The sequence below is a fragment of the Cervus elaphus genome, chromosome 16 (genome assembly GCF_910594005.1).
Source record: "Cervus elaphus chromosome 16, mCerEla1.1, whole genome shotgun sequence".
Taxonomy (NCBI): Eukaryota; Metazoa; Chordata; class Mammalia; order Artiodactyla; family Cervidae; genus Cervus; species Cervus elaphus.
The window spans coordinates 4,196,196-4,219,803 of NC_057830.1; the positions used below are offsets into that span (position 1 = coordinate 4,196,196).

A 23,608-nucleotide genomic window follows, 5' to 3' on the forward strand; every position below is an offset into this window, starting at 1 on the left:
GCCGAAAGATGCTGGATTGGACGTATTGAAGTTCAACTTTGGCTGAAAAGGCAAGATGCTTTGGCTCTGCACGGACAGAGAAAAGCACCTGAAAATTTGGTGCTCATGGCCGCACATGTACTGCCTTGCGGGGGGACTGTGTCAGCCCCTGTCAGACCCGCCCCCCGCCGAAGCTGGTCTGTTAAACTGCCCCTGCATTGCCAGGGTTGAGGCGGGCTGTCACCAGCCAGCCTGGGAAACGGTATTTACAGACCGCCGCCCCTCCTACCCCTGGCCCCCAGCCTCTCCTTGCGCGCTTGTCCTGAGCTCCAGTTAGCTGTGAATGGAGGAGAGGGATGCCTGGCAGGTCCAGGGGAAGCCAGGAATGTGACAATAGGCCCTTCACACGTTCAAAGTTTCAGTATTTTCCCATTATTTCCATTTACGTCTCTTCTTACGGCCTGCTTCCTTCCTCTGGCTGGCTATAATTTTACACTGTGGTTCGTTGGAAAGTGAGCCCAGGCCGGAGTCAGAGAGCTTGATGTGGAAGGTGGACTAAGTCTGTGGTGTCAGACACGTCCGCCTGCTTCTCGGGACTTCGCTGTCTGTGCCGTCCCTGGGTATCCACGCTGCTCTGGGAGAACTCCAGCACACAGCCTGAGGTACAGTCAGCGCTTGGCAGTTGAGCCGCTCACTGACTCCCCGGGCTGGTTTCAAGGGTTTCTGAGTATCAGTGATGTGATCGCTACCCAGAGCAGTAGCTAGAGGTGGAGAAGGTGCAAGAGATTGCTCTGATGGTGGTGGAGTCCTCATTGTGAGAAGTTCCTCATGCTAAAAGGACAGGGATGCAAAAAACTGGGATGAGCTTGTTTTTTCTGGTTTTGCTCATCTCTTCAAAACGAAGGGCTGGAATCTAGGGAAAGTTCACTGACATTGGGAATTGGGACTTAACTAACATTTCTACCCTGCTTGACCACTCTTTCTGCCCCGCTTCAGAAAAGGATTGTTTGCCTGCAGATGGCCCATCAGGGGTCTACATTCCCTGATTCTGGGAGTCACAGCACTGCAAGGCTTGGCTGAGTTGCTTCATTCACATCCCACCCACTCTTATTACCGGGCTTCCCTGGTGTCTCAGAGGGTAAAGAATCTGCTTGCAATGCAGGAGACCCAGGTTCGATCCCTGGGTGGGGAAGATCCCCTGGAGAAGGGAATGGCAACCCACTCCAGTATTCTTGCCTGGAGAATTCCACGGACAGAGGAGCCTGGAGGGCTACAGTCCACGGGGTCACAAGGAACTGGACATGACTGAGCCGCTGACGCTCTGCCTCTGCCTTCACCCCATCACCTCTCCCCGCTCTCCCGCCCCCTCCTCCTTCACTCTGGGTCGCCCCTGTTCCCGCGCCTCCTCCAGCACCGAGGCCTCTCGGGGCCCCACCTCTCTCCTCTCTGCTCTCTCCCTTCGGCCGGCGCTCCCGCCCCCTCCCGGCGCCCGCCTCCTTCTCGGCCCTCCTCTGGACCCTTAATGCCTTCTTTGATCCGGCCCACAGCCTCACGATTATGCAGGTGCCAGGCAGCTCTCGGCTGCGCCTCAGAGGGCCTCTGTCCCCGGCGCCTCCCGCTCGACAGGGCTGGAATCCTAATCGGCCTCTCGCCCCTCCGCCGGCGGCGGCCTCCCCGGGGGTCTCCATCTGCCCCCTCCCTCCCGCCCCCAGGGTGCTGAGAGCCCGGCCACAAGGAGGCATTGATTCAGGGAGCGGGAGGGGGGCGGCCCTGACAAAGGGCCCCAATGATGAGACACGAGAAAGGGGGCGCTCTCCGGGCTTATAGAATGCCTTGCAGATGGGAGCAGAGGAGCTCTCAATGGGGTACTGTCCCGTCGCCTGGAGAGGGAGTGACGGGGCTAAGTGTGGGCCCTTTGAAAGGGGCGTTTTGAAATGACGCTCTGGTCAGATGGAACCACGCAATCGGAGACGTGTGGCGGGCCCCTGCGGCTCACAGCACTCTCCGATGACTCAGAGCCCATGTTCAGCCGATGCTCTGGCTCCGGAGCGGGGAGCCGCGCGGCTCATTATGATTCCGGCTCCGTTTGCTGAAGGCTGGGCCCTCTGCTGTTCTGCAGGCTGTAATAGGATTGGTCCACGCGAAGCAGAGACCTCCGAGGCCTGGAGCTGTGTGGGTGGAAGGGATTGAAAACTAATACTGCAGCTTGGGAGACAGAAGCTGAGTTTGTTGTTGTTTAATGAAAAGTAAGAAAAAATATTAATTTTGGTCTGTTCATTCCCTCACTGTTCGTCCGCTCATTCATTCAGCAAACATTTCTGGGCTCCATGCTCAGAGAAGGAGGGCTCCCCTCTCTCAAGCCTTAGAGCCTGGAGGGGAAACTGAGGGAAAAACCAGGGGCTGCAGTAGAGCGTTCTGAATGTCGTGGGGGAGGTTTCATTGCCAAAGCCAGGATCGTTCCCTGGACTTAGGGCAGAGCCCTTTCAAGGAGCGCTCTAATTATGCCTCCATTTTCTCTCAGCTGATAAGCTCGGCAGCATTCTGGGAAGCCCTTTCAACAGTATCCATTTCCAAATGTCCCAGGAACCAAATGGTTTCCCTCCACCCCAGAGAGATAGGGAAATCCTGAAAGCCTCTCGGTAGCTTCAAAGGAAGAGCTTATTCTCTGGGATAAGAATACCTATTATTACCTTTTTAATAATTGGTCTATGCCCGGCTCTGTGCTAAATGCTTTAAAGACATCGTCGCATTCAGTCCTCTCCCTCACCGCCTAAGATAGGCTTTATTATTCTTCTTTTGCATATGGACACTGCGTCTCAGAGACATGAAGTGACTTGTTCCTGGTTACGGAGCGGAGCCTCGAACTAACTTCTGCCTGGGCCAGCACACGTGCCTTTCAGGATTAGGCTGCGCTGCTTGCCTCCTGGTTCTTGGGCTTGGCGATTGTGGCTGGGCAGAGGAAATGAGAGAACAGCGGGATCGCTACCACGTCCTACCAGAGATGCAGTACAATGCAGAAGGGCTTCTGTCTCCAGTTTTCTAAACTGGGGATTCCCTGGAAGTCCAGCGGATAAGACTCCAGGCTCCCAGTGCAGGGGACATGGGTTTGATCCCTGGTTGGGGATCTAAGATCCCGCAGGCCGCACAGCATGGCCTAAAATTTAAAAAATAAAATAAAAAATGGGGGATCGGGAACCACTGCCGCCGTTGTCATCCTCACCATCAGTATACTGCGGCACTCGACAGCCATAAGAAATGCTTCCTTGACTCTTGTTTGAAAAAAAAAGCCTTGGCTTCGAGCCAGGAGGTTCCTCTGCCCACTCGCTGTATTATTCACCTCTCTTGCCATGTCTAGAAAATGGAGCTGAGAGTCCCTTGGCAGGAATAACAAGAACCTAACTTTTATGGAGCCCCTAATGCCTACCGAGTTAGGGGCTAAGACTTCACGTAAAAATTCATGCCATCCTTACCACAGCCTAGTGTGGGAGGAGTGATTAGGGAGATGAGGGAAACCGCCAGCATTCCCTGGACTCAGGAGTGGAGGAACCGGGACTCAAAGCAATCTCAGACTGACCTCAAGTCGCAAGCTATTTTGGGGGTGGTGTTGTGAAGCTCAAGTGAGAAATGGGAGGGTAAAAAGTGCTAGACACATGTAAGGAATTATTCTTAGTGTGGAAGACGGCCAAGAGGGGACTTGCACAGAAATGAGGAAAGATGAGAGGCCGCTAAGCTGACTGTCTTACATCTTTTTTTTAAAAAAAACTTATTTTTCTGTTGCTTCTTATCTGACTGAGTATCTGTCTTCATTGGAATGTTCCAGAGGCTGGAATCTGGGGACAGGCTTGGGTTCGTTTATAAAAGTGTTGAGGGGCTGTGGGGAGGGGGACCTAGACATCCGTACTGTGATGGAAATTTCACTGAACTGAAATTTTGGAGAAAAATGGGGAAATAGCATTTTTCTTATACGTTTTGAAACTGCAGTGTTAGGATCACGTGAGATCATCAGTATGGAAGCACTGCCATGATCTCCAGAGTAATATAAGATAGAATTCGTTTTTTGCTGAAGTTTTTGGATGTTATGGGAGGAATGGGAGGAATCTGTGAAGAGGGTTGAAACATCAGGTGTAGATTAAAAGAAATAACCCCTCAATTCTTCTTTACTGCCGACTTTCTACAAGCTGTTGTCATTCAGCAGGGTTTTTTGAGTTTATACACTTTAATTTTCTGAATCAAGCATCTTTGAGATGAATGAATAATAGATGTAGAAAGCTGGGAGGACCTCAAAGAACACTTTTACTCCATCCCCTTCCTTTTTTACACACGAGGACACTGAACATTAGAAGGGTGAAGTACAAGGTCATATAGCTGGTCTGCGACATTACCCAGGGCTACGCTGCCATTCCTAGAAATGACATTCAGCGCCCTTCCTGTGATAACTGCCCCACCCTGCCCCACTTTGCAGGAGCAGCTGGAGAACCACAAGCCCACCCATGATGGCTAATCTTCTCCATCTCCCCTCTGTCCCCCAGGACAATTCAGCAGTGGCTTGCGAGGGTCCAGTCGCTTCTCTACTGCAACGAGAACGGGTTCTGGGGCACCTTCCTCGAGAGCCAGAGGAGCTGCGTGTGCCACGGGAGCACCACGCTGTGCCAGCGCCCCATCCCCTGCATCATCGGCGGGAACAACAGCTGCGCCATGTGCAGCCTGGCCAACATCTCGCTCTGCGGCTCCTGCAACAAGGGCTACAAGCTGTACCGAGGCCGCTGCGAGCCGCAGAACGTGGACTCGGAGCGCAGCGAGCAGTTCATCAGCTTCGAGACCGACCTGGACTTCCAGGACCTCGAGCTGAAGTACCTGCTGCAGAAGATGGACTCGCGCCTGTATGTCCACACCACCTTCATCAGCAACGAGATCCGCCTCGACACCTTCTTCGACCCCCGGTGGCGCAAGCGCCTGTCCCTCACTCTCAAGAGCAACAAGAACCGCATGGACTTCATCCACATGGTGATCGGCATGTCCATGCGCATCTGCCAGATGCGCAACAGCAGCCTGGACCCCATGTTCTTCGTCTACGTCAACCCGTTCAGCGGGAGCCACTCGGAGGGCTGGAACATGCCCTTCGGCGAGTTCGGCTACCCGCGCTGGGAGAAGATCCGCCTCCAGAACAGCCAGTGCTACAACTGGACTCTGCTGCTGGGCAACCGGTGGAAAACGTTTTTCGAGACGGTCCACATCTACCTACGCAGTCGGACTCGGCTCCCGACCCTCCTGCGCAATGAGACTGGCCAGGGCCCGGTGGACCTGTCCGACCCCTCCAAGAGGCAGTTCTACATCAAGATCTCGGATGTGCAGGTGTTCGGGTACAGCCTGAGGTTCAACGCCGACCTCCTGCGCAGCGCCGTGCAGCAGGTCAACCAGTCCTACACGCAGGGCGGCCAGTTCTACTCCTCTTCGTCCGTCATGCTCCTCCTGTTGGATATTCGGGACCGAATCAATCGCCTGGCCCCCCCTGTAGCCCCGGGAAAACCCCAGCTGGACTTGTTCTCCTGTATGCTGAAACACCGCCTGAAACTGACCAACAGCGAGATCATCAGGGTGAACCACGCCCTGGACCTCTACAACACCGAGATCCTCAAACAGTCGGATCAGATGACAGCCAAGCTCTGCTAACGCGGGCTCCTGGCCGCGGGCGTTCCCTTTTGTTCTACAAACTGAACAGAACCAAGCGAAGCAAAACAAACGCACATTTGTAAAGTGTAATTACTATTCAAAGGAAAGGAGGAAAAGTCTTCATTTGTTGGAAACGAAAAAACGTTCTAGCAACTGTATAAAACCGTGGGGCATGTTTGTTATTTCTATACTCTGTCGTGAGGAAGGGTCTCAGTCTGGGGAGGAGCTCGGAGGGAGGTGCTGCTTAGGCCTCAGGTGCTGTATTGATTGGGGGGGATGGGAGAGAGCATATGCAACGAATTGTAAAGATCTCTGCTATGCAGGTGCTAAGATGAAACGGGAAACAGAAAGCTATATGTAATGTACAACCCACACTGCCATTTTTCCTCGTGGGAGGAAATGGACATAGATAAAGAAGATATTTCTTCGGTTATGATTTCTTCCCTCTTTATGCTGAATTCCTTGTGGTTTTTTTTTTGACTCCTCCGCACATGAGGGTGGAGATTCCGTGACAGCACTGTCTTGCCCAGATAGCGTCTCTCACACTGAATAAACTGAAACTCACTGAAGCCGGACAATAGGTGGGACCCTGGGGGAGAGGCATTCACATAACCACAGGGTGTTAAAACCATTAAGAAACCTTTGATAACAGCCTGTTGACCTCCTTGACTGAGTTTGGGAACTAGCCTCAGAGAGAAATGGCAAGCCCAAGGCTACACGTGGTTACTGGCCCAACAGTGAGGTGAACCTGCCTTCTGACCCCGTTGGCCGCGCTCCTTCTAACATCAGGCTGGCCACGGTGGTGTTTACCCCTCCAACTGAGCTGCCAAGGGATGAAGTAGTTTTCAGTCTCAGGTTGTTTTGATAGCCCTTTTTTTCTTTTAATGAAGAAACCCATTTCAACTACTGTCTCCAAAAAGAAATGGTGTCAGAGTCCCTGGAAGCGCTCTGCATCTTTTAGTTTGATTTAAAGTCAAAATAAAATAGGATGGGTTTTAAAATTGCACTGGTCTGCCAGGCCTTCCCCAAGTAGGTATCTAAAACATGATCCTTTAACTCAGAATACACACACACACACACAAATACACTAACGCTGCCACTTCTTGGGCATCTCTGAGAAGCCTTGTCTGGGACTTGGGGTTTAAATTGAAAGGAGAGTTGTAAGGAAGAGAACTCATTTCAAAGCACATCTGTAGAGGATTGGGGCAGAAAGCATGTCTTAGCCTTCAGGAACTCTGCATTTATCTTCTTGCTGCAGTGGTACTTGCTAGAGATGCTTTGAGCATCTGAGTCTTCATTTCCAAATTGGCAGAGAAACAGGATCACACAGGTCAGGGTTGGAAGAGAAAATAGGACTCCTTTGGTCTTGGTGTCTGCCCAGTGCAAATCTTTGGGACATCACCCCTATTGGCTAACTGGCTCATTCCTGGGACAGGAAACCCATGTAGTTCTGTCTTCCATGTTCCTTGGATTCCTCTTTTACTGAAGGGCATCAGTAGCGCTCATGCCAGCTTATGTTATTAAGCAGATCTAATTATTAGATGGTTCTTCCACACATTTACCAGCATCTGTGTACCTTCCACTCACTGGTTCCAGTTCTAGAATGTACATTTCTCATGTCAGTGCTTTCATAGATAAAATACAGAAACCATCTCAGGGCTCACCAGAGTCTGTAACACTTTGACTCAAAGAAAACATGACCCCCATCCCCACCTGTATAATTTAAGATAAACGGAGGAGGCTTCAGTGCATACAACACATAAGAACTATCTAGTTTACGTATGTGTGTGGAGGGGGGAAGTTATATCCTTTTTTACCCATAGTGAAATTCCAAATGTTCCAGTTTTTAGTATGAATTAGCATGTATTTTGATACCAGTTTAACAATGTGTGCTTCACACCATCATAGTTGTTTGGACCTCAGATTTTGAGCAGATTCAGCATTCATTTAGGTTGGAAATTATTCATGCAAAAGTCACTTAGCAGCTATTCATCAAGCAGAAGGTTTTATAGCAGTTCAGTAAATCATCAAACATCTCAACAACCCACACCCTCTGCACGTGGAGTCGTAACCACTGGACCACAGGGAAGTCCCTCTTCAACACCTGGGAGATGAATGGGGCATGCCAGGGAAATGAGATCTGTAAGGAAATGGGTTACGCTTTTTGTGCCCCTCATACATTAATGAGAAAGACATATGAACCAATAAAAAATAAATACTTACAGTACACCATGATGAGTGCTGCTATGGGTCAGACACGCAGAGAGGAACCTGGAGAAGTTATGGACTCTGTTCATGCGGTTGGTACAGCCTTTAGATGGACACGTTAATTCTGAGTGTTGAAAATGAAAAGGATTTGGGCAAATGACAAGAAGGCTCTTCCCCAGACTTCACCAACCATATGTGTGTGTGTGTGTGTGTGTGAAAGTTTTCTTCTCTTTACCTTGACAGTATTACTGAGTAATTACATCATATCATATTACAAAGAGAATAAACAATGTCTAATGATTGGAAAGGGCAGGGAAATCAGAAACATTTTCAAGGACAGAGAGATTCAGACATCAAAATATTTGTTCAAAGGTGAAAGGAAAATATTTTATAAAAGGACACAAAGTTCTGGGGATTTCCAGGCACCTTCTGCTTGGGTCCAACTCTTTGAGCTACCAAGGTTCCCTCCAGCTATTGGGGAAGAGAAGCCTGAAGCCTTCAAGTGAGATTTTAATTCAATTAGCATCTAACCAGTTTGATGCAACAACCAAGGACCTATGTTGTCTGATTAATATGCTGATGCTAAGGCAAAAGAGTGAACAGAATGCCCCGTTGGATAAGCCTGGCAGCAAAGCGTGGCATTGCCATGGAAACCACAGAAGGCCATTAATTAGCTATCAGATAAAATCATTGGAAAATTCTGGACCCTGGCATATCTGCCCCCTTCAAAGAGGAGGGCAACAAGAGGTCATGCTAACAGTAAGGCTCCCTTCACTGATTGAAATCATAATTGTAGAGAGACTGCATGTCACAAAGTGGAAGAAAGATTAGGAAGTAAAACAAGTTGACACAATAGAGGGAAAGAGGTTCTGGGATTATCCATCTGCACAAATATATTTTTAAATGTGGAGTACTTTGTTGGGTTGTCTATGATGATAAAATTATCTCAATGACGAGCACTTTCTCCTATTCCCCATTCTTTTTGGAAAGAAAGTGAGGAGAATAACATGGATCCACTAGATGGTGATAAATGATTGAGGGAAGCTGTCATAGAGTCAAAGCTTGAGAAATGATGAACCCCTAAAATAATAGATGAAGATTGTAGAACTTTCAAGTTAATAGGGAGACATTCTTTCAAGTTAAAAAGAAGGCAGACAGGAGAAAGAAAAGATTCATTAAAATATTAATAGCTATACACATAGACATAATAACAAAACATACTACACAAATAATCACAATAAATGTACTTGGACAAAACTGTTCAGTAAAAAGAGGTGGTCAGACTACAAGTTACAAATTGTAAAAGTAATGGTAAAAAAGTGTGAAAATAAAAAGATGCATAAAGGTTTCCTAGATAAATATTAACTAAGAGGAAGCTGACATAGTACCATTAATAGCATTCAACATAGACTTTAAGACAAACACAGTAGGATTAAAGACGGTCAACAGCAGGGTGGAGAGAAGTGTGGACACATGGAACTATGGACTTTTTGGGCTAAAGCGGTCATTAAAGGTCTGTAAAATTTCAACTTCAGAGATGAAGTTACACTCAAAGTTATTCTACAAAATGTGCACACTGATCATGATCACAGTTCCCTTTTCACTATCTCATGGTAAAAGATTATCCAGTCCAACCTCCCAGCCAAAACAAGAAGCAACCTTTTTCATGATATTGAAAAGAATCAACCATAATAATAGGGAACTGAACTTCACATGCAAATATTCTCTCTCTTCTATGTCACCAAAATTGTCTCTAATGGGCATTTTTTCCAGTTGAAGATCAATGCAAATCTTTGGTTGGTTATAATGAGTTCAGACTAGGCAGTGCACCCTCTCTGCCTGAGAACAGGGTAATACCAATGGCTCCAGCTGCACCAAGCCAAGGACCTAGACAGAAGGTGTTACCTAAATGAACTCTCCTGTCTCAATATCCCCATCTCTTTAAATCAAGATCAGAGCCTGAAATGACAGGTGTAAAGCTGTTCCTCACTTCAGTGTTGCATCTAACAGTAAGCATTCTGCACAAGGCAGGCAGTACAGTCTCTGACTGCTTGGGTTTGGAACCCTCTTTCCTCTCAACAACACACAGATCAAGATGGATTTGGGGAATGGGACCGTTTTGATCCCATGGGGAGAAAATCACCTCAAAAGTCATAGTCACTCTGAAGGGAATTACAGATCTTTTTGAGAAATGCAAAAGCTCTGGACTCTTTCCAAATAAAAATGTAAAATGTACCTTCACATACACTTTTGAATATTTCACAGATCCCTTAATAATCTTTCTTGAACATTCTAAAATACTACAAACCTTCAGTAAGTGCCTCTAATCTAGTCTCAACCCTGTATTTCATGAAATTTAAAACTTCACCCTTTAGCGATGAGGAGTTGTACCCAAAGTCATCCTGAAAGTCTTGAACACTGAGCATGGGTTTAGCTCCCTTTTCCCGGTCTCAAGCGTATTTTGGCCTAGGATCCTATATCAAGCTAATGTGGTTCATACAGCTGAACCCTGCCCTCAGGGAAGGCAGTGTTTAACATACAGGTCAACACCTTAATGGAAATGACAGTTACGGTCACATTAATGAAACCCAACATATATACCATGGACTGTATAGACCATGGATGACCCTAGGCCAGAATACTGGAGGGGGTAGCCTTTCCTTTCTCCAGGGCATCTTCCCAACCCAAGGATTGAACCCAGGTCTCCTGCATTGCAGGCAGATTCTTTACCAGTGGAGCCACCAGGAAGCCCCTACTAAATCCTAAATTTATTAAATAGATGCATTGTGTGTAAGCACTAACTAAAAGAAAGTGGTCTCTAAACCAGAAAGTCATGAGCTTGGCTAGAGGATGAGCAGGCATGCATTGGTAAGTATTACATCATCAGTGGAGAGTCCAGTTCCCTGAACCTGGTACAATTGCACATGAAATTGAAAGAAGAGTGTTTGTCCTACTCGATTCAGTCTGTTCCAGCAATCCCATAGATAGGGTGGCTCAAACAACAAACGTTTATTTCTTACATTTCTGGAGGCTGGGGTTTCCAAGATCAGCGCCCCTGCAAATTCAAGTGTCTGGTGAGGACCCAGTTCTTGGTTCATAAAGGACTGGCTCCCCACTTGTCTTCACAAGGCAGTAGAGGCAAGAGAGCTCTCTGGGTCACTTATTGGGTCACAAATCCCATTAATGAGGGTTCCACCCTCATCACCTAACCCCGCCCCCCCCCCCGTCCCACCTCCTAATACCATCACCCTGGGGGTTAGGATTTCAACATGTTAATTTTGGAAGAACACAAACATTTAAAGTATTAATCAGTTACCAAAAAAACCTCTCTCCATTAAATAGCTTGGAATAGACATGAGCTTCACAAGTCACAAATTTACTCATTTGAGTATCTGACCTCCACTCCCAAACTTGTTTGGTAGGTGTTCACCAAAACTGCACCGGCTCCACCCCCGGAATGAATAAGGAGCCTGTCCTCATTCAAGATGTCATAGTCGCAATGAAACTTCTACCTGGAACCCCTTTGTGCCAGGAAGAAAATGGCTTTGATACAATTTTTTAATAAAAGCGTCAGAGCTGCCTGATAAGGGAAAGCAGGGGTCCACAAGCTGCAGGTCTACATTTTCCTATTAATGTCATCAAGGATGGCAAATGATCTGTGTAAACCTTAACTGGGGATGGAAGATTGGTCTGATTTTGCCACAGGCTTGCACCAGTGAGGAAACTGTAATGTTCTTACAAATTAGAGGGCGATTATAAACCCTGCCAAGGGATGGTTAATTATATGGTATTAATTGCAGGATATGTAATTATAAATTAATAATAACATCACCTAGCATTTTGTTGATGTGCAAAAGGATGCCATGCTTAAAACCTAGACCCAGGAGCTGGGTTTTCCTGAATTATTAGACACCTCGGATTAGAACTTGGATCCCACAATTTTCAGGTGAGTGATTTAACTGTTACGGTCAACATTATTCCTGACATGAGAAAATCACTGGCAACATAGGGCTGTAGCTAAGAGTACAGCCTGGAGACAGGAGAAAATAATTAGAGCTCATCCACTTAACTACCTACGCTGCTTCACTGAGATATTTAACCTCTGTGTGCTTCAGTTTCTTCTGTAAAAATGCAGTTCTTAATAGGTTCTTTCTAACATGACTGTGATAAGAATTATGTATGTTTGAGAGCCTAGAACAGTAACTGGCATATAGGAAGCGTATAAGTTCGTTAAATAAGTGATATAAATAAAAATACACTTAGATAGATATGTATGCAAAGTAATATTCTTAATAATAGTAGCTAACATCAATGGGGCTCATTTTACAGGTCAAACACTACAGTAAGAATTTGATGCAAGTTACTCACTTAACTTCACTGCAACCTAGTGAGGTGGGTCTAATTATCACTTCAGGTTACACATGATGAAATGGAGTCTTAGAAAGATGAAAAAACTTGCCTATGGCAAGCTAGGGTTGGAATGATGATGTGTCAGTCTCCAAAAAACAGGTCTCTTAACTATGCTACAGTTTCCCCAATAAGTGAAAATAAATGGCCTTGCAAAGTTATTTGTAAGAATAATCCAGACCTTAAAAGGCATTTGGCACCACTATTTGATTACAGAACCATTCAATTCCTCCGTGAGCCAGAGTCAAGGGCACCCAGATAGCTTTAAATGTACCGACTCTTGGAATCACAGAGCCTCAGCAGGGACCCAGGAGGAAAGTGTGTCTGGGGCGGATTTTCCATCCCAAAGAGCAGGATCTGTCACAGAGCCCAGATGCATCCCATCCTCCTGCCCAAACTCCTCAGGGAAGCCTTTTGGCTCTAGGTAGGCCCACCATATTTTTGGGCAAAGTGCTATGGATTTGTGCACTACTTTTCTCTGGGATCAGGGCTGAGGGAGTGAAATATGCAGGCGGGGGAGCAGGAGATGAAAACCATAGTCCAAACCTAGCATACACAGAGGAGGCCTTTGATCTCCAGCTGGGTTAGTTCCTACATTTCAACATGGTCTGAGTCAGTCTGATCCAAGACCCCTGAAATCTACCTATGGCCATCCCCCCACAGGGCTGGAGGGGATCTTTGGGATTATGGGGAGGATGGAGAATGACTCTATAGAAGGTGCGATCCTGTAAAGACATCTTCCCTGTTCCTTGTTCATCTTCCTGCTGTCACTCCACTTTCTCAAACTATTTGTACCCCCCATCCTAGAAGTCCCAGAATTGTCATTCGTGGCCATATAACATGCAAACCAATTTTCTGTCTCTTACAGTGATCCAAAGACAGAAAAACAGAATAAATAATCTCTGCTGTGATTAAAGAATTTTAAATGTTTACCCCAAAGTCACATCTACACGTGACTTTTCAAGCAATGTATATGGAAAGAGGAATGTAAATAAATGCCCCTTTCACCTTCTAACCTTGTAAAGTCAATCTTGTGAGGTCTCAGGAAATGCAATTCAGCACACATTTACAGGACAGGGAAGAAGGCATGGGGTGTTTACTGCTCTTCTGTGATGTCCTAGTACTTCACACGTATCTAATTCAGTCCTCATGAGTCCCTAAGGGAGAGCTGTTTTTATTTACATTATACAGGTGAGGAAATCAGGGCACCAAAAAGTAAGTAACTAAAGTTTAAATTCATAATTTACTCTCTTAGCACAAAACTGGAGGGGGAAGTGGAACCCCCTCCAGTACTCTTGCCTAGAGAATCCTGTGGACGGAGGAGCCTGGTGGGCTGCTGTCCGTAGGGTCGCACAGAGTCGGACACGACTGAAGTGACTTTGCTTGCATGCATGCCTTGGAGAAGGAAATGGTCACCCACTCCAGTGTTCTTGGCTGGAGAATCCCAGGGACGAAGGAGCCTGGTAGGCTGCCATCTGTGGGGTCGCACAGAGTTGGACACGACTGAAGCGACTTAGCAGCAGCAGCACAAAATTAAGCAGTAAGATGGAACAATTACAGCGTGGGATCTAGGGACTAAAGAGGTTCAGTTCTTGATTCCTTCTACAACCTCTGGAACCTCAGAAAGTTACTCAGCCTCTCTGGTGTTTCCTCATCTGCCCATTGGGGAGAATAATAACTCATCCAGTTGCCATGAGGACGTTTCTTTTGCCAGATTTCCACCCTTTCTGTGAATTAGTGCAGATGAGGGCCTGTCTAGAACTCTCTGGGTACGTGAGAGTTACACTCTCTGAGTGCTAAGTACTCAGTAAAAGCTGGCTCTCGTGATTCGCTTGGGCATGGCCTGGCTCAAGACTGCAGCTTGGAGTCATGGCCCCATCAGGCCCCTTGGCTTCCGCATGTTAAGTATGGGGCTCCTCAGCTGTCACCTTTAGCATAGGAGCTCAGTGGAAGAGTTAGACAAAGCTCTAGCTTCCAAAAGTTCACAGGCAAAACACACAGGGGGAGGGCAGAATCAAAGAAGATATCATTTTTCAATGGAAAAAATGGAATCAAGCAAAAAAGACAATGGAAGACTGAGTTTGTAAGAGACGTAATGAAGTGAAGCGGTGGCCATTCCCAGCATCCTCTCTGACAAAGCCTGGTCCAGCCTCACCCCATTTCCAGGCAAGCAGGAATGTTGCTTAGCAACCCAGCCAGGAACAGCAGAGTGAGTGCCGTGCTGGTACGTTAAGGGCTGCCTAACGTACTGCCTCCTGAAAAGGACCAAACTTTTGCTTAAAACCCCACCCACAGCACAAGGGACACCTGCAAATTGGAAGCACCTGGGAGGAGAGTTTTCTGCTAGGTTCAGTTGAACAGAAGGCTGGCAGAGGGGGAAATAGTCTAAATTAGTGAAAAAATACAGAGCAGATATTTTTTAAAATTTTCTTTCAAATGCTGTAGAAATGAGGTGCTAAGAAAGACTTGCAGGCCAAGGACTCAGTGAGTCCACTCCATTGAATGTGGATACGGCAGCTGAGGCCAGCAGGACCTGTCTGCTTCCCAGCTCACATGGGCCTCCTGCCTCTCCCTATAGCTGCAGCCACTTGACAACCCCCTACAAGTTCCGTCTCAAAGTCAGAATATTGTTCTTAGTAGAGATGGAAGGTGTCAGGGTTCAACTCTATATTCACTCAGTCAACGGATAAATCTCAAAGTTTGGGTTTACCCTTTAGAGAGAAAGATAGGTATTAATTTTGAAGTGCGATACGTGTTAAGGAGTGGGAAGTGTAAGATGCAATGGCAGTAAACAGCATGAACCCCTAAACCTAGATTGGACAGGGAAAGGAGAAAGTCATGGAAAGCACGGGAAGATCTGACGTTTAATGGGAGCCTTGAATGATAAGTAAGAGTTGAACGATGAGGAAAGGAAATTTGTTCCATGAGGAGTAACAGTTCATGCAGATAGTTCAGGTCAGCTGGAGATGAGAGAGAGAAAAGGAGAGAGGGAGAGAGAGAGAAAGAGGAATGAACTGGGGATGGGGAGGAGGAGTGGCGGGAGGTAAGAGCCTGTGTAGTCATGTGATGAAGGGTCCTGCAACTCACATGAGGATTCTGGACTTTATCCTAAGAGCAAGTGGCAGCCATTGCAGGATTTCAAGGACGACAACATGGGATCAATGCACTGGATCCGGTCGGCCCGGCTGCTCTCCCATTTCATGCTTGGAACCCAGTACGTGGGCCCCTGCTCTAATGTCTTGAGCTCCTGTCTCTTTCTTCTGCCTCATTTCCCCTGTGTCTGAAGAAAGGAGAGCCTACATTTTTTGAGAGTGCTGGGGAGGCAGGGGGACACGCCTCCACCCCTTCCGTAAATGCATGGAGGCTTGCTCTTGTACCTGAATTCATGTATCATTTGTTTCCCAACCTCCCCTTCTGACTTTCTCTGTCCTGAGACTCTCAGCCACAGGGCTGGCCCTCCTCATCTGTCATTACGGCTGACCTGATGCTGTTTGACTGGACTGACTCTCTCTCATTCACTTTTGCTTTCTTCATCCTCCCAATACCAGGTGAAGTTCAACTAAATGGCCATCACCCCATAGCCTGCAGCAGCTGTGTCTGAACCAAGTGCTTGCCCAGGAACTGACCCACTGCAAAGAACTTATCTCATAAAAAGTTCTGGTCAGCCTAATGATGATGGGAGAAATCCATCTGACCTGCCTGCCTCTTCATAATAGTGGTTAAGGGCCCAAACTCTGCAGTCACCTTCCTTTGAGGGTGAACCCTGGCCCACACCAAGCTTTAGCTGTGTGGAAAGTTGGTTCATCACTCTGAGGCTGGTTTCATCATTCTTACAGGAAGGTATCAACACCCACCAATAGGGCTGTTATGAGGATTTAAAAAGACTATGGAGATAAAATGGGCTTCAGAGGTGGCACTACTGGTAAAGAACCACGTGCCAATGCAGGAGACGTAAGAAATGCAGGTTCGATCCTAGGGTTGGGAAGATCCACTGGAGTAGGACATGGCAGTCCACTCCAGTATTCTTGCCTGGAGAATCCCATGGACAGAGGAGCCTGTCAGGCTACAGTCCATAGGATCACAAAGAGTTGGGCATGACTTAAGTGACTTAGCACACACACATACGGAGATAAAATACCCAGAATCAGTTCAGTTCAGTCGCTCAGTTGTATCCGACTCTTTGCGACCCCACAGACCAGAGCATGCCAGGCCTCCCTGTCCATCACCAACTCCCAGAGTCCACCCAAATTCATGTCCATTGAGTCAGTGATGCCAGCCAACCATCACATCCTCTGTCATCCCCTTCTCCTCCTGCCCTCAATCTTTCCCAGCATCAGGATCTTTTCAAATGAGTCAGCTCTTCACATCAGATGGCTGAAGTATTGGAGTTTCAGCTTCAACCTCAGTCCTTCCAATGAACACCCAGGACTGATCTCCTTTAGCATGGACTGGTTGGATCTCCTTGCAGTTCAAGGGACTCTCAAGAGTCTTCTCCAACACCACAGTTCAAAAGCATCAATTCATTGGTGCTCAGCTTTCCTTATAGTCCAACTCTCACATCCATACTTGACCACTGGAAAAACCATAGCCTTGACTAGACGGACCTTTGTTGGCAAAGTAATGTTTCTGCTTTTTTTTTTTGTTGTTGTTGTTGTTTCTGCTTTTTAATATGCTATCTAGGTTGGTCATAACTTTCCTTCCAAGGAGTAAGCATCTTTTCATTTCATGGCTGCAATCACCATCTGCAGTGATTTTGGAGCCTAGAAAAATAAAGTCAGCCACTGTTTCCACTGTTTCCCCATCTATCTGCCATGAAGTCATGGGACCAGATGCCATGATCTTAGTTTTCTGAATGTTGAGCTTTAAACCAACTTTTTCACTCTCCTCTTTCACTTTCATCAAGAGATTCTTTAGTTCTTCACTTTCTGCCATGAGGATGGTGTCATCTGCATATCTGAGGTTATTGATATTTCTCCCAGCAATCTTGATTCCAGCTTGTGCTTCCTCCAGCCCAGCATTTCTCATGATATACTCTGCATATAAGTTAAATAAGCAGGGTGACAATATATAGCCTTGACATACTCCTTTTCCTATTTGCAACCAGTCTGTTGTTCCATGTCCAGTTCTAATTGTTGCTTCCTGACCTCCATTCAGATTTCTCAAGAGGCAGGTCAGGTGGTCCGGTATTCCTATCTCTTTCAGAATTTCCCAAAGTTTGTTGTGATCCACACAGTCAAAGGCTTTGGCATAGTTGATAAAGCAGAACTAGATGTGTTTCTGGAGCTCTTGCTTTTTTGATGATCCAGCAGATATTGGCAATTTGATCTCTGGTCCCTCTGCCTTTTCTAAAACCAGCTTGAACATTTTAAAGTTCAGAGTTCACATATTGTTGAAGTCTGGCTTGGAGAATTTTGAGCATTACTTTACTAGCATGTGAGATGAGAGCAATTGTGCGGTAGTCTGAACATTCTTTGGCATTGCCTTTCTTAGGGACCGGGATGAAAACTGACCTTTTCCAGTCCTGTGGCCACTGATGAGTTTTCCAAACTTGCTGGCATATTGAGTGCAGCACTTTCACAGCATCATCTTTCAGGATTTGAAATAGCTCAACTGGGATTCCATCACCTCCACTGGCTTTGTTCGTAGTGATGCTTCCTAAGGCCCACTTGACTTCATGTTCCAGGATGTCTGGCTCTAGGTGAGTGATCACACCATCATGATCATCTGGTCTTGAAGATCTTTTTTGTATGGTTCTTCTGTGAATTTTTGCCACCTCTTCTTAATATCTTCTGCTTCTGTTAGGTCCCTACCATTTCTGTCCTTTATTGAGCCCATCTTTGCATGAAATGTTCCCTTGGCATCTCTGATTTTCTTGAGGTGATCTCTAGTCTTTCCCATTCTATTGTTTTCCTCTATTTCTTTGCCCTGATCACTGAGGAAGGCTTACTTATCTCTCCTGGCTATTGTTTGGAACTCTGCATTCAAATGGGAATATCTTTCCTTTTCTGTTTTGCTTTTCACTTCTCTTCTTTTAACAACTATTTGTAAGGCCTCCTCAGACAGCCATTTTGCTTTTCTGCATTTCTTTTTCTTGGGGATGGTCTTGATTACTGTCTCCTGTACAATGTCACTAACCTCCATCCATAGTTCATCAGGCACTCTGTCTGTCAGATCTAGTCCCTTAAATCTATTTGTCACTTCTATTGTATAATCATAAGGGATTTGATTTAGGTCATACCTGAATGGTCTAGTGGTTTCCCCTATTTTCCTTGATTTAAGTCTGAATTTGGTAATAAGGAGTTCATGATCTGAGCCACAGTCAAGTCCCAGTCTTGTTTTTGCTGACTGTATAGAGCTTCTCCATCTTTGACTGCAAAGAATATAATCAATCTGATTTCAGTGTTGGCCATCTGGTGATGTACATGTGTAGAGTCTTCTCTTGTTGCACATAGTAGGAAGAAAATAAACATTTATCCCTCTCTAGTCTTCCTCTGAAAGTGGATTATCTGCTTACATTTCCATTTCTGATCCTTACAATGACCTCCTGAAATTGGAGGATTAAAGGAGATTATGCATTTAAAGCACCAGGTATATAGTAAACAAAAGATAAATATTAGTATTATTATTATGTCTTATCATTAATGAAGCAGAATTTCCTGATTAAGAGATTAACTGTGTCTTGTTTTCTTGAATATGGGCTCGTCACAAATGAACAGAAGTCACCACCCACTGTGACAATCCTTTTGAGAATTCACAGAGAATACCGACAGAATGCAACATTCGACCTTCAAGACAGTTCTGACCCCTTGAAGGACCAGCCGCTCCTCCGGTTTCAGAGACGATCCTGCAGAAGACACCATCGGGGGAGGTCAGCAGACAGGATACTCCGCAGAGCTGCGTGGGGACCTGTCTCATCATGGTCTCACCATGGTGTCTTGGGGAGTAGTTGGTAGTGATGCTGGCTGTTCTGTGCTAAATCATGTCTCCCCAAATTCATATGGTGAAGCTCTGACCCTCAGCACCTCAGGATGGGAATGTATTTGGAAGGAGGTAGTAAAGTTAAAATGAAGCTGTTAGGGTGGGCCTACCCAATCTGACTGGTGTCTCTATAAGAGGGAAACATGTAGACACATAAAAACACCAGTGAGTGACGTATGAACACAGAAGAAAGACCGTGTGGGAACACAGGGAGAAGTGGCCTTCTGCAGGCCAAGGAGAGGGGCCACAGAAGAAACTGAATCTGCCCATTCCTTGATCTTGGACTTCCAGCCTCCTGAACTGTGGGAAAACAAATGTCCGTGGTTTAAACCGCCTAGTCTGTATATTGAGTTGTGGCAGCCCAAGCAGGCTGATATAGGCTCCATTGAAGAATGAGGCTGGGGCAGGAGGAGAGAGACAGGATCCTGGTGAGAAGAGAGAACAGGTTCTCTGGGGGATGACATGGTGACTTGGATTGTCTGAGAACAAGCCTGCACTTTGCTTCCCCATGGGGAGTAGGGCCTTTGATAAAACTGCTGACTGAGATGACTTGGAGAAGGGACAGCTGGGATGTAGGGGTATCCATTCTGCCTTGTGAAGGCCCTGAGGCATGCGATGTACACAGGTGATCTCCGTGTGACTCTGTCCAAGCATGCAGGATTCCTCTGAACATCTCCAGATAAAAGACGCTGGGTGGTGGTCAGTAGAGTCCAAGGACAAGGCTTCTGCCTCATTTACCCAGGCCATATGTGTGCAGGATTAAAGCAGCATCCAAGAGACTGTTGGCGGGAATTCCATTAAAGAGAGCAATAGTCATTCTGCTAATCAGGTAGACAGTAACTCAGGAAAATATAATGAAAAAAGAAACAACAGGTAACACATCTCACGGCTCTATGTAATGAAATAAACTAATATCCATTATATTGTTATTTTTGTTTAGTCACTAAGTCATGTCTGACTCTTTGCGACCTCATGGACTGTAGCCTGCCAGGCTCCTCTGTCCATGGGACTTCTCAGACAAGAATACTGGAGTGAGTTGCTATTTCCTCCTCTAGGCGATCTTCCCGACCCAGGGATTGAACTTGAGTCTCCTGTGTCTCCTGCATTGGCAGGCAGGTTCTTTACCACTGAGCCACCAGAGAAGCCCAATATCCATTAGGTATGAGTAGGCAGAACAGCTAAGAAGATACTATACCAGCATGAGGGGTGTATTCATCTTGGTCTCTGTTACATCCCAAGTGACAGGATAACATCTGGTACCAGGTTTGTGCTCAGTATTTGTTGAATGAAAAAAACAGATTACCCATGTGCTGTCTCCTTTGTTTCAGACAGGTAGAGACAGAGACCCAGAGAGGTAGAAAAGGCCTAGCCAGGGTCTCACACTGCATCATTAGCAGACACAGAGTGTCTTAGTTGGTTTGGGCTTCTATAACAGCATAGCACCAAGTGGGCAGGTTGAATAGCACACATTTACTTCTCACAGTTCTGGAGGCTGAGAAATTCAAGATTGAGGTGCCAGAGACTCAGTGCCTGGTGGGAATCTTGTTCTTGGTTGACTGGTGGCTGTCTTCTTGTTGGGTCTTTTCACATAAAGGAAAGCGAAAGCTCTGGACTCCTCTCTATGCAGGGATACTAGTCATAGGACTAGTATCCCTGTAAAGGATACTATCAGCTTCCCCGATGGTTCAGTGGGGCTCTGCCTGCAATGCAGGAGATGCAGGAGACATGGGTTCAATCCCTGGGTCAGGAAGATCCCCTGGAGAAGGAAATGGCAACCCACTCCAGTATTCTAGCCTGGAAAATCCCATGGACAGAGGAGCCTGGTGGGCCACAGTCCATGGGGTGGCAAAGAGTCAGACATGACTGAGCAACTAACACACAGTTCTATGAGGCTTCATCTCATGAGCTCATCTAAACTTGATCACCTTCCCAAAGCCTCAGCTCTCAATACCATCACACTGAGTTATGAGGTTTTAAGACAGAATTGAGATCGGAGGGTTGGTGGGGGGTATAAGCAATCAGTCCATAATATAGGACAGGAGTGAAAAGACTGGATGTTCTCTGCTCAGAGACCATGTAGATATTTAACATCCTTCCTCCAGAAGCAGCCAGTTCAGGACTCTGCCTTGGCCAGGCCAGTGGATGGGGAAAATGATCTAGTATGACAAATCCGCTTTGCCTCTGTCCCCCTGTGAAGGGAATTTGCCATCTTCTGTGATCATCAAACTGGCAACATCAATCTGGATGTTTGTTAATGACACTGACCTAAATCTGTCATGTTGCAAGGAACTCTTTGCAGCAGCTGGGATATGCTGCCATATAATAGCTTTATTATATGTGGAACTCTCTAGCAAGTTGATTAAAAAATAATTTTTTGAAGGTGTAATATGTATTTTTCAGACATCTGATAAGAAGGAACTTGGATGGAAATGTCATGCTGAGAGTAGGAAAAGGAAACCCTGTTGTATTAGAAGATGTTTGGGCTTTGATCAAGGCATATTTCTCACAGTTGCCAGAGCCAAGATCTGGGCTGATGATCTCATTTAAATTCCACCTTGGTTTGTTTTGATGCCAATTCAGCATAGAAGGGATAAAGTCATGGGTAAGCCATGGGTCTCCCAAGGATGGGTTGACATCTGTCTGTGTCTCAGGGAGGCAGGATCATTTTATTACTCACCTGCCTGCTATCGAGCTATGGATTCAAATCTCTAACTCTCCAAAAAGACTTTGAAAGAAAGACAGGCACAGCCATCCTCATTTGACAGAAGAGGAAACTGAGTTTCAGAAGATGGGTCTTTGACTTTGGGACTTTGGAAGAGCTAGATTCACACCAGCTCTCATAGCCAAGGTCGTGTTACTGACATCATTTGTTCTGTCTTTGATCTAGCATACTTGAGCAACTGTTGTGTACTTGGCACTGTTCTTAGCTGCCTCAAAAGGAAAGGATGAACCTTCCCCCATCAGAACGTTTTCACAGCATTCTTTGGGGTAGCAATATTCTAGTTGAAACACAGACCTCCTTATTATCATTTCTTTACACTAAGAAACCTAAGGTTATGGATGAATTTGGTCCTTTATGACTGACCTTCACATAAGAAAGGATTAACTTGGCTACTTGGGTTGCTCAAACCTTGCAGATTTCCAAGGCCTGTCCTCAGGCCTGGCTCTTGCCAACTGCTGAGAGATGAGCTCTAAACCCTTGGAATATTTTGCCTGATCAGTGTTTTCACATGCCTGGGGCCTTGAGATATGCTGCCAGTTTGACCATATAGTTCTTGCTAGCAAATGTGATTTAGGGAGGGTGAATGTTTGTTTTTGTTCTGAGGACCTGGAGTCAGAGTAGCTGAGGTCAGTCACGCGGATGCTGTATGCCTACATAACTGATCCTAGGAGAATCCTGGATACCAGGGTTTAGGTGAGCTTCCCTGAGTGGCAGCACTTCACCCACACTGTCAGATGTCACTGCTGGGACAATTTAAAGTGTCCATGCAACTCGCAGGAAGCAGATACCTGGACACTTGCATTTGTTTCTCTTGGACTCCATCCTATGCACCCTTGCCTTGCTGACTTTAATCTGCCTCCTTTTGCTGTAATAAATTAGTGAGTATAACAACTTCTGCATCCTTTGAGTTCTTCTAGTGAATCATGAGCCTTGGGGTCATCTCAGGCAACCCTGAACCAACCACCCACTTCTCTTCTGATCATCTTCTTTATTCCTCATCACTCTTGGGGAGAGCCTGCACTAGCATATCCATTGTGTGAATGAGAAATAAGGCTCCCTGAGATCAAGTGCTTTCCTGGATATTGTTTTGGGGGTCCAATGTCACCTTCACTCTAAATCAGTGGAGTCTGAGAGTGGTTAAGGCAGTAAAAATCTACATGGTACCTGTCACACTGATAATGGAGAGATGGAGGATATGGTTTAGGTGTGCATGATAACATAGATCTCTGTATTACAGATATGTCCATGCAATCACGTACAGCACTCAGCAGCCATAGATCTCTCCCCTTGAAGATAAAACTTCCATCCCAAGTATATGGGATGTCAGTGTTGGGGAGAAAAAAGTTTTTCTCTGCCCTTCTAGGCTCTTCCTGCTGGTCTAAGAATTAAATCAACATGGGACAGATTAATGAGAGAAAAACAAATTTACTCATGTATGCTCAAGGACCCCATAAGAATATGAAACCCTAGGTAAACAAGCAATTGAGGCTTATATGCCATCCTGAGCTAAGGAAAATGAGACAGGGGTCTGGGACATCAAATGAGAGACAGACAATTCACAGATAGATGAGAAGAAAAACTGTTCAGAAAACAAATGTTTGCCCTGACATGAAGGGAAGACTTTCTGATGTAACAAGAAGTTGT

At 46.1% G+C, this 23,608-nt stretch overlaps 1 protein-coding gene across 1 annotated transcript in view; it reads left to right on the forward strand.

Annotated features, from left to right (window-relative positions):
• The window catches only part of BRINP1 (BMP/retinoic acid inducible neural specific 1), a 190,987-nt gene extending 184,419 nt beyond the window's left edge, over positions 1–6,568 (forward strand). The window contains exon 8 of the mRNA XM_043870531.1: positions 4,509–6,568. Within this exon, the coding sequence (XP_043726466.1) occupies positions 4,509–5,649 (1,141 nt within the window). The 3' untranslated portion in view covers positions 5,650–6,568. The remainder of the gene's footprint in view (positions 1–4,508) is intronic.
• Positions 6,569–23,608: the final 17,040 nt, after the last annotated feature.